The following is a 15,814-nucleotide window of genomic DNA, read 5'->3' on the forward strand; positions in this document are numbered from 1 at the left end:
CGGAACAGAGGCCCGGCGAGGCTCGCGCCGCGCTCGCAGCCGATTGGTGAGGAGAGATGCCGCTCAGGGCTCGGGCGCCGACATTGGGCAGCGGGGCGGCGCGGGGACGGGCCCTGCTCGGGCGCACGCCTGGACCACCCGGAGCCCCGGCGCATGCGCAGACCGCGCACTGGGGAGGTGCCTCTGGCGGCCGCGGGGCGGGACGGAGCGGGGCGGGGCCCGGGGTTGGGGGACCGGCCCGCCCAGCCCGCGGAGAAGGAAACAAGCACACACTAGAAGTATTAGATCAAGTATTAGTATGTATTTATGCACAATAATAAAAACGGATTTACAAGTTGAACTGGAAATTTTAACAGAAGTTTAACAGCTTTTGTTTATTATATTAAATAACCAAAACACCTTTTATTCCCAAAATTGGTAAAGAATAAATAATATAATTTACAATATGGTACAAAAAATAATCAGGAAGGACAGGCATTCTGCTTTATACATACACTGTATATGTATATTTATAATCTATAAAACAAATTCACATCTCCAACAAGCCGAAAACCTTAGATGATATGGCTTAACGATTATTAAAAGAAACAGCGGTTAGTTCTGCTGCCCATACCGTGAGCTCCAAGCCCCTGCCCGTTAGGAAACACAGGGTCCAGGTCGCTGTAGTGCTTCCAACACGGAGCTTCACACAGTTCTGACAGGAAAGGTCTGCTGTGGGTTTCTTCCTTTTTTTCTTAAGACAAAGTGCCCTATTTTCTCACAAATGCATCTAACAGATCTCAATGTCTTTAAACACAAAACAAACCCAGCAGACTGCTGCTGCTTCCTTCCTCTGCTTGGTTCCAGTGTCTTCTATTCCATGGCTTTTCTTTGCACAAGTTTGGATCCCATGCTGGGATCTAGGTAAAAGATGCTACTCAACTGAAAAGGACCCCCTTTCAGGATCCCAATGCTAAGAAGCTGGAGATGTGGGCAAGCAAGTCGATCAATGGATGAATTGTTTCCAAATGGCCCCACTGCCTGAGCAAGCGCCCTACACCTAGGGGATAGAGAGGTGAGGGCCACATCCCCGCCGATCTGGTGTCGCGGCGGGAGCTTTGACTCACTGCTGCATCTCATAGGCTTATCATTGGATGTTGACAATAAAAGCCAAGGCTGAGCCACAAGCTCTCCGGACACTAGAGATACTCAGGCTCAATCTTTGGAAAAGCTGAATCAGCAAAAAGATCCCAGACAGCATCAGAGTGACTAGGGAGGGAGATTTCTGAGGAACTGATCTGATCTTAGTCACAACATGCTCAGATGCACGAAGAAAGCCACGGGTGCACAGCGAGACTACGACTTCCGCTCATGAGGCAGAGGAAGATAGGGCAGGGAGGGAGTATCTCTGCTTGGGTCTTTTGAAAATTATAGCTTATAACAGCTCCTTATTTTTATACATATATATTGATTTACGCTGGGAGAAAACGCACTCATCCTTTTAATGCTACTAATGACGCCACTTTTCCCTAACACAACAAGCAAATGCTTCCGCCTGTCAGGTTGCCACAGAACTCTCTGGAAAAAAGTGTCAGCTTTATTACAGGTGTGAAGAATCAGTCCACCATCCTCCCTAACTCCCTCCCCACCTGATGGCACTCCAGCCCCCCTGTGGAAGGTGCCACTAAAGAGCCTACAAAGGCCAATCCCAAATCCCTAGCTTTTCTCCTCTTAGAGGTCACTGAGTAACCAGCACCAGCCTACCCAGTAGCCTGGCTCGGGGCATCCCAGTGAAAGCAGCTCAGAACCCCTGCCGTCTGTTACTGGCGGGGTGGGGGGGTGTCTCTGGTCCCTGACACTGGGAGTATGATCGAGTCAGTAGTGGCCTGAATTTGGCCTGGTGTCCAAACCTCCTACAGATATGACAAAGTCAGATCCCCAGAGAGATCCACTAATCACATCACCTCCAAAAGATGCTAATTTCAGGACGATAATAGATGGATTGTAAAACCACCCAAGCAAATTTAGACACTTTGGTTCAAACGATGCTCTCTCTTACTAAAGGGGCACCATGCCCCTCTTTTACACATCTCCAGAGCTTTGGGACCATTTGTAAGAGCCCAGAAGAGCTGCCCACAGGGGCTTTAACTAGTGAGGTTGGCACCTAGAACCAGACTCTAAAGAAGGAAACCACTATAAAGGCAAGAGCTCTGAGAAACCCTTGAGATGAGGGAAGGAAGCCACTGCCTGAAAGCCCACTGCCCTCTCGTCCGTGACTCGGGGTGACTGATGCTGCCCACAGCCTGGAGTGGCTGCCTCCATCTGCTGAGAAGGTGGGATCGGGAGCACGCCCTCTGCCTGTACCCCAGGAGACCTTTTGTGCCCTCTTCATCTGCCTCACCTCTTCATTATAGACGGGGACAGAAGCCCGAGTACAGGCCTGGGACTGGCCTGGGAGGCTGCTACTCCACTGCTAGTTGGAACAGGAAAGAGAAGCTGTCGTCAATCCAGGTGGGTTTCGGGAGCGAGCCTGCTCTGGGCCGTGGGCGGAGGGCGGAGCAGCAGTGGGCTGGGGGGGGCACAGGTGTTACCTGGCCACCACCACAGCACCAGCTCCCAGCCACCATGGCCAGAGGGCCGGATGAGGTTTCGTCTGCCAAGTCTCCTGAGGCTGAGAAGCTCTGTTCTGGGGAAAGACTGGGCACTGAACCATCTGTGGTGATGACAAAGTTCACCTGTGGAACCCCCAGGAGCACACAAGATGGACGTGGTTTTAGTCTGACTGCACCCAGGTGGGTGGGAGGGAACATGAAGGATGAAATGTATGCACAGGGTGGACTCTGCACAAAAGTCTGTGGAAGGAAGGCCATGCGTGCCAGCAGCACCCTGGTGGCCCAGGAACTCATGGACAAGGGCTCAGCTATGGTCCCAACAGACAAGGAACATCTTAGTTGACCAAGAAGCTTGAACACAGGAAGGAAACCATTAACTCTCTTCTTCAATGTCTCCTAATGCTCAAAACACAAAGAAAACCTTTTTCCAACCAGTTTAGGATTTTTTCTAAAAGTCCACACAACCTGCACAGGATTCTCTCCTCCCTCCCAATTAAGTCCGTCAGAACAAACCTCCAAGTGGGAGAACGCAAGAAGCAAGGGTCAGCGTTTCCAGAGTGATGGCACCAGGTACGCTGCCCTGTGATCCGAGCGTCCTCTTGAGTATCCACCAAGGGTGTAGACACCGCCAGGCACAGCCCAGGACACGCCCAGCTGTGCTTCCCCATCATCCGCAGAGAAAACCACCCAAGGGTGCAGAGGTTTGGCAGAAAAAAAGCAGCGGTGGCTGGAAGCGTCCCTGCAGAGAACAGGGAGACTGTGAGTCCCTGCAACTGCTGCTGCAACCGCCAAGGCACACCCAGTCCTTTCACTCGGAGAGCAAACCCAGTGGAACGTCCAACAGAACAAGTGAGGTGGACACTTGAGCAGAAATGTGGCCACTGTGCGATGGCTGGCAGGGAGCCGCTCCATCACCACGGCAACGTCTGACATGGGCTCTCCCAGAGAACTCGTCCTCGCCTCCCGGGCCACCACTGCCCTCTGCCCATTGGGACGCGGCTTCCTGCGTGTTGCACATTCTGTGGGGCAGAGCCTCCTCTGTTCAGACTGTCTTCTGGGAGGTCCTGGGCTTGACTTATGTTTTCTCTAGCCTGAAGAGGGCTACACCTACCACAGCTGAGGCCCACCAGCCATGGAAGCCCTCCTCTGCAGCGTCCAGATGCCCTACCAGGGACAAGGTGTGCTCACTGGGACAGGTCACCAACGGGGGGGCCGCCCCCACTGCCATCAAACAGAACCTCTCGGCGGCCAGGCTCGGCGATGGACAGTTCTTGGGCCAAATCGTTAAATCGAGAGATGTAATCAATGCTGTTCTCATTCATCATGCACACCAGCTGGGAATCCACAACCTGCGGGACAGAGTGCACAAGGAAGAGCACGTCAGCGGGCGGCTGGCCTGCCGCTGGACTGGGAGCGACTGGCCACCGTGGCGGGGACTTCAGTGGGAGGTGAATGAATCAGATGTCTCTCTACGGTGACAACTAGAATCCCCCACCAACTAGCCATGCGACACCGGCCCAGTGCTGTCGGGAGAATTTCAGAATCACTTCTGTCCTTTTGATCACCCCCTCTTTTGACCAGTGTGCACGAGAGCTGACTGTGAGCCTGGCGCATGGGCTGCCGGGATCCGAGTGGTGGTTCCCAGCACATGAGACTTATGGGAAGACCGCCAATAAGCAACAAGGCAAATGGCACCCAGTGGAGCACGAAGACTCTCAGGTGGTCAGGAGGACACGGGAGCGGAGAAAGCAGGTGGGATTTGGGGAACACATACCCATTTAGAACAATAGCAAGTGCAAAAACCCTGAGGTGAGAATGGGCCTCGGCTCTTCAAGAAAAAAGCAAACTGGCAGATGGGACAATGAGTAAGACCAAGAAAAGACAACAAGGAGAAGGACGAGAACCTCAGGCGCTAGGTTATCCTGAGGACAAATACGTGGAACTCTGTCTTCAAGGCGTTGTGTCTGCGTCCTTTGCTCAAGTAGAAGGTTCGGGAGGATGGGGCCGTGGTCTTGTCCTCCCAGTGCCTAGAGCACTGCCTGGCACGGAATATGCCCTGCTAAGTATTCCTTAGTGAATTGCAGGACACAACAAACAAATGAGAAGCCTTTGGAAAATTCTAAGTGGAGCTATGGCCTGAACTGAATTTTAAACTTTTAATGACAGGGGCGCCTGGCTGGCTCAGCTGGAAGAGCGCTCAACTTGTGATCTTGGGGTCATGAGTTGGCCCCACACATTGGGTATAGACATTACTTCAATAAACGAATAAACTTTAAATTATCAGAAATTTCAAACTAAAATTTGTTTTCAAAAAGCAGGAAATAAAAAAAAAATCTTCCCACTTGCAATGACGTGGATGGAACTAGAAGATATTATGCTAAGTGAAATAAGCAATCAGACAAAAATAATTATCATATAATCTCACCATCATATGTGAATTTAAGAAACAAAAGAAGGATCACAGGAGAAGAAAAGAAAAAAAACAAGATGAAACCATGCAGGAAGACTATAAGAAACTCTTGATCATAGGAAACCAACAGGGTCGCTGGAGGGGAGGGGGTGAAGGGACAGGGTGACTGGGTGCAGCCACTGAGGAGGACACACGATGTGGCGTGCACTGGGTGTTATAAAAGACTGCTGAATCACTGACCTCTACCTCTGAAACCAGTAGTTTATTACATGTTAATTAAATTTAAGTTAAAAAATAAAAAACCTAGGGATCCCTGGGTAGCCCAGCGGTTTAGTGCCTTTTTTCAGCCCAGGGAGTGATCTTGGGGTCACAGGATCGAGTCCCACATCAGGCTCCCTGCGTGGAGCCTGCTTCTCCCCCTGCCTGTGTCCCTGCCTCTCTCTGTGTCTCTCGTGACTAAGTAAATAAAATGTTTAAAAAATAATAAATACAAAATAAAAAAGCAAGATAAATAATGTCTATCTTCCCCATACATGTCCACATCAGCTTCCATCACTGTCAACCTGAGCCAATTTGGCCCCACCTTTTCCACCTACCCTTCATGCCTATGACTTCTGCTCAAACCCCATGAGATGGGCCTGGGGTGACCCTAAGGTGGGTCTGATGTGAACCTGGGGTGAACCTGAGGTGGGCCTGAGGTGAACCTGGGGTGGACCTGAGGTGGACCTGAGGTGGGCCTGGGGTGGGCCTGAGGTGGACCTGAGGTGGGACTGAGGTGGGCCTGAGGTGGGCCTGAGGTGGGCCTGAGGTGAACCTGGGGTGGACCGGAGGTGGACCTGAGGTGAACCTAGGGTGGGCCTGAGGTAGGCCTGACGTGAACCTGAGATGGGCCTGAGGTGAACCTGGGGTGGGCCAGAGGTGAACCTGGGGTGGGTCCGAGGTGGGCCTGAGGTGGGTCCGAGGTGGACCTGAGGTGGGCCCGAGGTGGGCCTGAGGTGGACCTGAGGTGGGCCTGAGGTGAACCTGAGGTGGGCCTGAGGTGAGCCTGAGATGAACCTGGAGTGGACCTGAGGTGGGCCTGAGATGAACCTGGAGTGGACCTGAGGTGGGCCTGAGGTGAACCTGAGGTGGGCCTGAGGTGGGCCTGAGGTGGACCTGAGGTGGACCTGAGGTGGACCTGGGGTGAGCCTGAGGTGAACCTGGGGTGGACCTGAGGTGGGCCTGAGGTGGGCCTGAGGTGGGCCTGAGGTGAACTTCGGGTGGGCCTACGGTGGGCTTGAGATAACCTGGGGAGGGCCTGAGGTTGGCATGAGGTGAGTCTGGGGTGAACCTGAGGTGGATCTGAGGTGGACCTGGGATGCACCTGAGGTGGTAACAGCCCCTCAGCACTGGAGACTGCCCTGGAGACTGCCCCGAACCACAGGGTCTTGACGAGCTATCTCCACATACGTGTGCCAGGCTCCTCTGCAGAGAAACCGAGGGCTTGTGAGCGTCACACGCACACAGAAAGAGGAAGACTTCTTACGTGACATGAGCCACAAGGAGTTTAAGGAACGCTCAGCGTGCAGGCAGGGGATGCGGTGCGTTCTTTGTGTCTCTGTAGACCTTCTAATCACGTCACGGCTCAGCTCAGGCTTCTCCAAAGTGTCCCCACGGGGTCCTCAGATCCCCCCATACCCTTAGATAATGAGGAACCACCCAGGGCTTCCCTCAGGGATCGGACTGTGACACCGCGGAGAGACACCGCCAGCACCGGGACATCCTGGGGAAGCAAAGTACTTGGGAGAGGCTGCTCCAGGCCTTTAACCCAGGGGGCTGTGGTTCTACGAGGACGATTTCTCCCTCTTAGGCACGTCTTCTGCCTCAGTTTCTCTCAGAGCGCTACGCTCTGTGCACTTGTCCTAGCGAGCCTGACTTGCTCCCTGAGCAGACAGAGAGAGGGGGGCGTCACAGGCCGCATCTTGCCCCGTCAAGGGTCGGCCACCACCCTGAGCCACTTTTCACCTTAGCTGGGCGGTGGCCTCGATGACTGCCCACCACAGCTGCCACCTACGGACGAGGAACCCGAGGCAGGCAGAGCGGCGCCACCTGCCCCAGGTCACACAGCCCGAACAGGACCCAGGCCCCGAGCCGGCTGCCAGCAGAGGCCCCACGGTCAACTGGATGCCTCCGGGGCAGAGCGGTCGCCTAGCGTCCGCTGTCCGCTGCCCCCATCAGGAGAACTCAGACTTCAGAGAACGTCAAGGGCCTGCCTTGCCGGAGGGATCCGGCAACCTCCCGAAGGTGGGCCGCTGGTCCAGCGTGAGCTCACGCCATGTGCCTACCTCAGCAACGTCAGCGAGGGACCGGGACACAAATGAGTCTCTTGAGTTGCCATCCAGCAGGCTGGGGCCCAGCAGGGACGTGCTGCTCTGTGTGCCCGCGGGGGTCGGCAGCATCTTCCGGCTCTTCTCTGGCGAGATGAAGCTCGCTGCCAAGGGAAGGAGGAGACCCCCTGAGGCCGGCTCGCCGGGCTCCATCCAAGGGGAGGACCCTGCAGGTTGCAGGCGGCCCCTCCTGGCATCTGCCGTATGTGCGTGTGGCCACACAGCTTTGCACAGAGCCTCATGCAGCCCCGGGGCTCCCTCACATGCTGAGCCCCGGCAGTGAGCCCTGCAGCACACGTGGGCGGCCTTGTCTCCCAGAGGCCCCGCGCCTTCTGTGGTCCAGACCACCCTCGCCTCCGCGCTCCTGCCCGGTTCGACGTGTTGCTCATCACAGAAGACCGGGCCCCCAAGCGTGGCGCCCACACGGATGCCCACCAGGTGCACGTGTACAACAGCCCCTTTCTAGGGCTGCCGGCACCCCCACACTCGTGCCCCGGCCACCCTGTGAAACCCAGGGTGCTGGTCCCCAAGGGCCGAGGAGCGTCTCCCACATGGGCCGCTGAGGCCGCTGAGACTGCCCCTGGTGGCCCCTGCCACCACGCCAACCCCTGTGGCCCGGGGAGGGGGAACCCGTCCTGTCGGCACCCAGGTCCACAGTCAACACGCCAAGAGCCCGCGGGAACACGCGCTCCGGAACCCTCGCCCGAGCCAGAAAGGGATGCCTCCCACCCCCGTGCTGCAGCAGGGGCAGAAAGCCCAGCAGGCAGGAGCTAGGCAGCGGGCAGCCCAGCGAAGGGCACGGCCGGGCTGACTGTCACACGGGTGTCAGTCACCAGAGCTCAGTGACGAGCTCGCTAGAGACCTCGGCGCATCCCCCTGTATAAGTGACGCGGGAGAAACCCCGAAATGAGCAGTCCCGGTGGCAGAGTGCAGACTCTAGTCCCCATCACCGCGCCACAGGGAGCCCGCGGTGCCTGCTGCCCTGGGACAGAGACCAGGCGCCCTGCAGACACTCACCAAACAAGCTGCTAAGCGACGAGTCCGTGGGGTCGCTGGGGCACCACTGGGGGTCATGGGTGGGGGAGGCGATCCAGTCTGGCTGGGGGCTGCTAGACGGGGATGGAAGACTTTTGGAGCTGTCACTGCCATTCAGCTTTGCCGGAGAAAGAGGGACTCCCTCACCTGTCAACCAAAACGCTGGGTCAGAGATGCCAGGGTGGGGGAATGGCATCCTGCGTCACCTATGCACCAAGAAAGCAGCAGGGTGGCACAGCCGTGCACCACGGCACGTCTCGACCCAGGAGCCCACAGGGCCCCACGGAGGACAAACGATCCTGGCCTGTGGAGGGGCCCATGGCAGCAGGGGCCATGTCCCGTCTCAGGGAAGGACGGTGGCTGTCACTGTGCAGAGCCAGACCCCGCACAGACAGCAGCCCCAAACCCTCTCGCTCACTGGCGCCAGCACCAGCCCTTCGGGGTGCATGTTTCTCAACTTTACCAACAAAAGAAAGGCGCAAAAGTGGGAGCCCAGTTCTGTGCGAATCCGCAGCCCGAAGCAGACCAGCAAGTGCTGTTGCAGAGTCGCAGAGAGCCAGTGAGTCCAACCCCCTCCCGGGACACGCACAACGTCAAGCGTCCACCCAGATTCAGAGCCACCACACACAGGCCTCATCTGAGCTCTGGACCCATTCCCTGTCCTCGAGGCTGCAGTGCCTGCCCCCGCCGAGCTGCCCAGCACCCCCCATACAGCAGGTGCTCCACGGGACAGGGGCGTGCCCCGCAAGTGTGCAGACACCTGGCGGGAGGTTGGGACCCCGTGGGCCTGGTGTGGGGGCACCCTCACCGTACTGCCCGGAACTGATGGCAATCTCGATGATGGAGTCGCTGATGTGCGTGGCGGGCTCGCCCTGCGAGAGCACGTCCTCAGGGGGCCCGGGCAGGGAGATATCCAGCAGCGCCGAGACGTTGGGTGGGGACAGGCGGCTGCTGGAGCCCTCCGGCGCAGGCAGGGGCGCAGGGGGCCCGTTGTGCAGAGGAGCCTTGGACAGCTCGGATAAGGACAGCACCGGCGAGCCCTGGCAGAGGACACAATGGGTCATCAGGGGCTCGGAACGGCAAATTGGCCTTGGCCCTACACGGCCATGACTGAGGGACAGAGAACTTGAGAGGAAAACGACACCAACAACCACCTTCTCTGCAAGACACACACAGTGGGTTTACTTCTCCTGAAACCTCTCCAGCCATGGCAGCCGTGCAGGGCCAGCCCGAGGCAGCCGCAGCCGAGGTGGCCTGGCCCTTGTCCCCTGCAGGCAGGATGGCTGGAGGCCGGGCAGAAGGGAAGAGCGGGGACACTACTGCCTGAGGACCTCCGCCCCTCCGGCCCTAAATCCCTTCGTCCTCCCGGGAGCGCAGCTGAAACAGGCCGCCCTGCAGAGGGGAAGGGAAGCCGGAGACGGGGGCCACCTGCTCATCTGTCGAGATGAAGGGGCAAAGGACGAGACCGTCGGGCGTCAGGGCCCGCCTACGTGTTCCCCACTACAACCCCAGGGGATCGAGGCTAGGGCACGGGAAGACCACAGGCTGGGGGCCGGGCCTGGCAGCCACACTGCTCTGCAGCTACCAGCGTGTCCTACCTGGAAACCGTCTGCCACTGGCTCCTGCTCAGGCCTCGAGGACACGCTGATGAATGGGTCGCTCGTGCCCTATGACACCAGGAGAGCCGGTGAGCATCCCCACCCGCGAGTCCCTAGAAGCCAGAGGGTCAGGAGACCCCTGTCGACTAGCTTGGGTGACCAGGTCCCCACAACTGAGGCTGTCAGTTCAAAGAGATACCCTGGTCCCAGCACAGCCTGAGCATGGGGCGCAGGGTCAGAGGCATGCCGGCCAGGGGGGCGTGGGGTGTACTGCTGGCTGGTGAGGCCGAAGACCCAGTGATGTGTACAGGCAGAAAGAGGTCCGGCCTGTCACAGCTCTGGATTCTCTGGCATCGCAACGAGCCTGTCCCCACTGCCCCCATCCATGGCTCTCCCCTTGGGGCGCCAGGGCTCACCTATGCCGCTCCACGGGAGCGGGGCCTATTAGGGCCCATCGCTCCTGACAGGCGGAACTGGGGTCCAGCATAACCCTGGCCTCATGGTCTTGGCGCCCACACCTCTGACAGGGGACTGCCTTATCCGAGGAGCTGGTGGCGTGGAGGAGCCTTCGTAGGCATACTCACCCCCACGGTGGGGATGGAGTCTCCGTCGCGATGGGTGCCAGTGGACTCCGGACCCGGGACGGTGGCGGTCACCTCGTCTGAAGAGAGTGGGGCAATGCCGGACAAGCCCTCAGCGTCCAAGACAGGGAGGGGGCTTCCCGGGATGATTCCAGCACTTTTAGCTGCTAAGTCAATAGCACCTGGTAGCAGAAAGGACATTTGGAACCTCAACTGCAAGGACACCCTGCCAAGTGCCCAGGGGGCTCAGGGACACCGAATGCGGCCATTCTCCACAAACAGTAAGAGACGCGTGGCTGGGAGAAGGGAACAGACACCTCACAAGGAACCCTCACGTGGTGTCTGTCCTGCTGGTGACAGAAACTTACTGGCCAGGTGACCTGTGGCCTGGGGCGGAAGGGCCTTGGGCACAATCGGCCGAGACAGGGCTGCTTTGGTTAGAGAAGACTGGATGGGCCGGAAGGAGCCTCTCCCTGGGGGAAAAGAACAGAAGCGGACGCATCAGCCCGCGTCATCTGAACGCACAACAAGGGCCTCGAAGTGTTTCCCTGAGAGAAACAGTCACCCAGCTGAGCCTCGGAAGGAAGCACCAAAGTTCCCAAATGCTTGTGGACTTGGGAAGTCACAGGGAAGACAGGGTCCCGACACCTGTCCAGGAGGGAACCCCAGCAGCACACGCATCCAGGGGCTGCCCGACGGCCGCAGTGAGTATGCCACCCTGCGGGGGGCCGTCATGGGGGATGGGTGCCCCACCCCAGCCGACGGTCCTGCACCAGGACTCTGCCCCTGCGCCTCAGCCCCCTCATTGGACTTTCTGCAGCTGAGGGGGCACAAGGAAAACCGGTGGTGCACAGTGTCAGTGTGTGCTGCACTTAAAGGGCGGGTCACAGCACGCGCTTCACTAAGCCACACCCCCTGCGTGAGACAGCGGTGTTCAGAGCCAGGCTCCACGGGGCTCCTGCCCCCACACCGCCCAGGCTAAGCACGGGGCACACGCAGGCTTCGTGGACAGAACAGACAAGGGGGTGCTCGGGCTATCCCGCCAAGAGCCGCGGGCACACCTGCCGTTCCCAAAGACGGGGGCCATGCCGGAAAGGGGTGAAAAGTGCCCCAAAGAGCCTGAGTGCTCACCAGTCACAGAGGAATTGGATAGGATGGAAAAGGAACAGACGTTGTGGGACTGGTGCTCAGACGGTCGAGGAAGCAGCGTTCTCTGTGGAGACAAGAGTGCTGATAGTGAGACGATGGAAAGACGCCGGCGCCAGGAGTCACTCAGGAAACCAGGGGCAGGCTGTAAGGGGCATTCCAGGCAAGGCGGGCAGGGTGTGTCCCGAGGGGGCCCTGGCTCTGGGGTTGACGACAGAAGGGCACCCGGACACATCGAGGGCAGCAGAGCCTCCAGCACCAGGCCTGAGAAGAACCCAGAGGAGCCTACCTCGCCTGGGCAGTGCTGCAGGGATGGCTGGACGGCCCACCGCTCACCCGGGATGCCCTGCAGCGCGTGCATCTGCTTTGGGCACCGGGCGGACACTCTCCTGACACCCACCCCCACATCTGGGGCCCCTCACACTCGTGGCAAAGGAAATATAGCGGCTCCCGACCCCATTGATGGACTAAGGGCATGGGCATGCTGCCTCAGTTGCCGGTCCAACACCCACCCTCCCGGATTACCCGCCAGGCCTCCCGGTTCGCAGCAATGCGGTGCCGGTGCAGCAGCCTGCCACCTCACAGGAAATTACGTGAGTTGCTGGAACCGTCATAGACGTCCTGAGACACCTTGGAGTGCTGGGTGCATTCCCGCTAAGGTGAAAAGGACATCCCCCTACCCCTCGGGGTCGCAAGAGTGGAGAGTAGGGGGCGCTACTGGAGTCGCCAATGGCATGGGGGGGGGGAAGGGGGTCCACCATGGCAAGGAGCCGCAGAGGCCATGTGCTGGTTCTGCTGCAGATGCACGCTGCCAGGAAGGGCGGCAGGAAGCACGAGGCTGTCGAGGCCCCGCCGCACTGCGCCAGCAGCGGGAAAGCAGAGTGTGAAGCAGGAAGCCTTTCACTGTGTGCCGACGACACTTTCTATAAAAACAGTAAATGCAAAAGCCCTCATACTGTGTGTGATTCCATTTGCGTGAAATGCTCAGAAGAGGCAAATCTGCAGACAGAAAATGCGAGTAGAGATAGTGCCTGTCTGGGGCTGGAGTGGAGGGGCACTTGAGGCAATGGAGAGATGGAATGTTCTGGGATCAGACCGCGGTGATGGCTGCACAACCCAAGTGCATGAGGGCCCACTAACCCCTCAGACCTCCTGGCTATGCGACGCACGTATCAACAAAGCTGTTACAAAGCTCAACAAAAACCACCTCCACAGGCCATGCAGGCTCACAACCCTGCACCAAAGAGCCACAGATGTGCCATCCATCCGGGGAGTTTCTACTCACTTCCAGGGGGATGATTCGCATACTTCAAGTGTGGCGGTACTGACTCTGCCCACATGCACGCACACACGACACCTGGGATCTAGACACACGGTCCCCCTACATGCAGGGACCATGTCCCCACGCCCCCAGGGATGCCTCAGACTGTAGATGGTAGCAAACCCTACACACACCATTTTTTCCTAGGGATGGAACTATGACAGTTTCATTTGTGAGTTAGGCACAGCAACGAGCTAACAGCACCAATCGCGAAAACAGAACTGTAACTACACACTGACACAGAAGTGACGTCAGCGAGGCCTCGCTCGCCAAACAGCGTATCGTGCCACACGCGCTGGTCCCGCTCATCTCTGCCCACGGAGTGAGCGAGGTCAGGACACAGGCACAGGACGCGGTGCGAGGGTACTGCAGACCTGATGACACGTCAGGAGAATCACCTGCTTCCTGCTGACTTCGGGTACAAACCACAGAAAGCAAAGCTCAGGATGGGGGCCCTGGCGCGCACCGGGCTGAGATCTGTCACTAAGCTCTCGTTTCTAAATAATTTAATCTCAAGAGGAAGAGATTTCGAAGAGACTAACAAAACAAACAGAAAGCTGTGCATTTATCGCAAAACAATACACACCCACACATTTTAGCTGCTGGTCATCACAGAATTCCTGCCTCACCCGTGCTCACGGGCCGCTCCCTGCCTGGCTGTCCCCTCGGGGGCAGATGGCTTCCATGGGGACCCAGCATTCACTGTGGGGAGCTCAGGAGAGTCTGGCCTCTGGCCACCCCAGCTACTTGCCAACTGCCTCTGCCGGCTGTGTATTTATAGAGGCTCTGAGAGTCCTCGAATAGATCCTAACCCAGGACGCTTGGGACTCGAATCCCCAGAACTTCCTGCCTCTTGTGCAAGTGGTTTTCATGCTGTGCAAAGATTACTTCAGGGAATGGTCAGCCCTGTGATTACTCTGCGTGTCCTACGCATAAGAAAGAAGGAGGAGGCGCCTGGGTGGCTCCGTGGGTGAAGCATCTGCCTTCGGCTCAGGTCATGATCCCGGGGTCCTGGGATCGAGCCCCGTGTCGGGCTCCCTGCTCAGCGGGGAGTCCCCTCTCCCAGCAGGGGACCCGGAGGGGGGTGTGCCCAGACCCACGCGGGTGCCCTGACCTGCACCACCAGTGGCTTCCGCAGGTGCCGGTTCCGCAGCTTCCTGGGCTTCGGCAGGAAGAAATCTGACTGCATCTGCAAGGAGAGGGCGGGGGCCTGAGAGCATGCTCCCCGGATGCGGAGCCCCCACCCCCAATGGCAGTGCGGCTCCCCTACTTACGCTGATGGAGTTCAGGTGCTGACGGAAAGTCAGTTCTGTTTCTTTGCTGGGAGAGTAGAGCTTCCCGTGTCGGCTATTGGGCGGCAGAGTGGTGGGAACGGCAAAAAGGCCACCGTCGGAGTCACTGCTGCCTGTGCTGGAGGGGCCCGCCACCAAGAGGGGTCTGGGCGGGTTCCTCAGACCTGGAAGCCAAGGGAGAGCAAACACGACCACTCACCCAGCAGCATCGCCAGCACGAACAGAGCTCTCCCCAAAAGAAAACCGGAAAGAAATACGGGACAGCCAGTTCCGTTTCCTTGGAAGCATCTCCTAGATCTCAGTCCCCAACACCTGCCTTCCCAGCTTTCTCTCTGGAACTCTAGCTCTCAGTGTGAGCGAATCATGGCTCTGATACCATGACGGCACTCTGCCACTTTGGTCCCCGGTGGGAAGGGCAGATGGCCTGTAAAGACATTTGAGAACTGGAAGAACCTTCCGGACCATCTAGCACAGACCAGAGGTCAGCAAGCCAGAGAGTAACTGCTGGCTCTGGAAGGCAGAAGAGACTACAGCCTGTGGCAGCCAGCCCCCACTGCTACCTGTGCCTTGGGCTGCACGGACACCTGATCCAGCCTCAGCTACCCCAGAGGCCACAAAGGACTCTGTCGAGAGGCAGGTATCCGCAATACAGAGGAAACAGAAACGTAGTGATGTGCTCGGAACAGAAAATAACCCGGGCACCTGGGTGAGTCAGTTAGGCCGCTGACTCTTGGGACTGTGGGATCAAGACCCACACCGGGCTCCATGCTGGAGTCTGCTTGAGATTCTCTCTCCCTCTCCCTCTTGTCCCTCCTGCTCATGCATGCTGCTTCTCAAATAAATAAATCTTGAAGGAAAAAAGAGAGAAAGAGAAAGAGAAAGAGAAAGAGAAAGAGAAAGAGAAAGAGAAAGAGAAAGAGAAAGAGAAAGAGAAAGGAAAAGGAAAAGGAAAAGGAAAAGGAAAGGGAAAAAAAAAGATCCAAGAAACCGTTGACACACAGGACACTAGGTCAGACGTGGTACTGCCTCTCGTGTGTGGCCCGTGCTCATGAGGCCCGTGCTCATGATACAGAGACACCTGCTGGTGCAGGATGTTCAAGGTGCATCCAGGATGGCCAAGGTCCTGCAGCGAGGGCACGGGCCCATGGGGATGGTAACGAAGCCCCTCACACCTGGCGTGGAGGCCCCTGAACACAGGACACAAAGGCCAGGCCAGTCCTCAATCCCTGTTGCCTCAGGTACCGGAAAATCCAAGGAATGGCCCTGAATTGAAACTACTCCTCAGGTACGGCCTGGACAAAGGACACTGCAGACTAGCAGGTTAGCACACCGTTCCTTCCAAGACCGTGTGAAAGTGCCGGGGCCTCCCTGACCCGAGGGTTTCTACGACACGTCAAAAGTACCAGGGAATGGTCCCTTCTTGGGCTTTCAGGCACCAAATCAGCATGCTCTAGAGGCTTCCACTGACCTTACA

General features: G+C 57.7%; 1 protein-coding gene across 3 annotated transcripts in view; it reads right to left on the minus strand.

Annotated features, from left to right (window-relative positions):
• Positions 1-281: 281 nt before the first annotated feature.
• CRAMP1 (cramped chromatin regulator homolog 1) overlaps positions 282-15,814 on the minus strand; it is a 55,283-nt gene continuing 39,750 nt past the window's right edge. For 2 of the 3 annotated variants that reach the window (XM_049111527.1, XM_049111528.1), the window contains 10 exons: positions 14,323-14,504; positions 14,163-14,237; positions 11,713-11,794; positions 10,950-11,054; positions 10,585-10,763; positions 10,001-10,069; positions 9,211-9,442; positions 8,385-8,549; positions 7,326-7,534; positions 282-3,940 (listed from right to left, as the gene is read on the minus strand). In XM_049111527.1, coding sequence (XP_048967484.1) covers positions 3,776-3,940; positions 7,326-7,534; positions 8,385-8,549; positions 9,211-9,442; positions 10,001-10,069; positions 10,585-10,763; positions 10,950-11,054; positions 11,713-11,794; positions 14,163-14,237; positions 14,323-14,504 — 1,463 coding nt within the window. In that variant the 3' untranslated portion in view covers positions 282-3,775. The remainder of the gene's footprint in view (positions 3,941-7,325; positions 7,535-8,384; positions 8,550-9,210; positions 9,443-10,000; positions 10,070-10,584; positions 10,764-10,949; positions 11,055-11,712; positions 11,795-14,162; positions 14,238-14,322; positions 14,505-15,814) is intronic. The other variant, XM_025417034.3, reaches the window with a different exon arrangement.

The sequence above is a fragment of the Canis lupus genome, chromosome 6 (genome assembly GCF_003254725.2).
Source record: "Canis lupus dingo isolate Sandy chromosome 6, ASM325472v2, whole genome shotgun sequence".
NCBI lineage: Eukaryota > Metazoa > Chordata > Mammalia > Carnivora > Canidae > Canis > Canis lupus.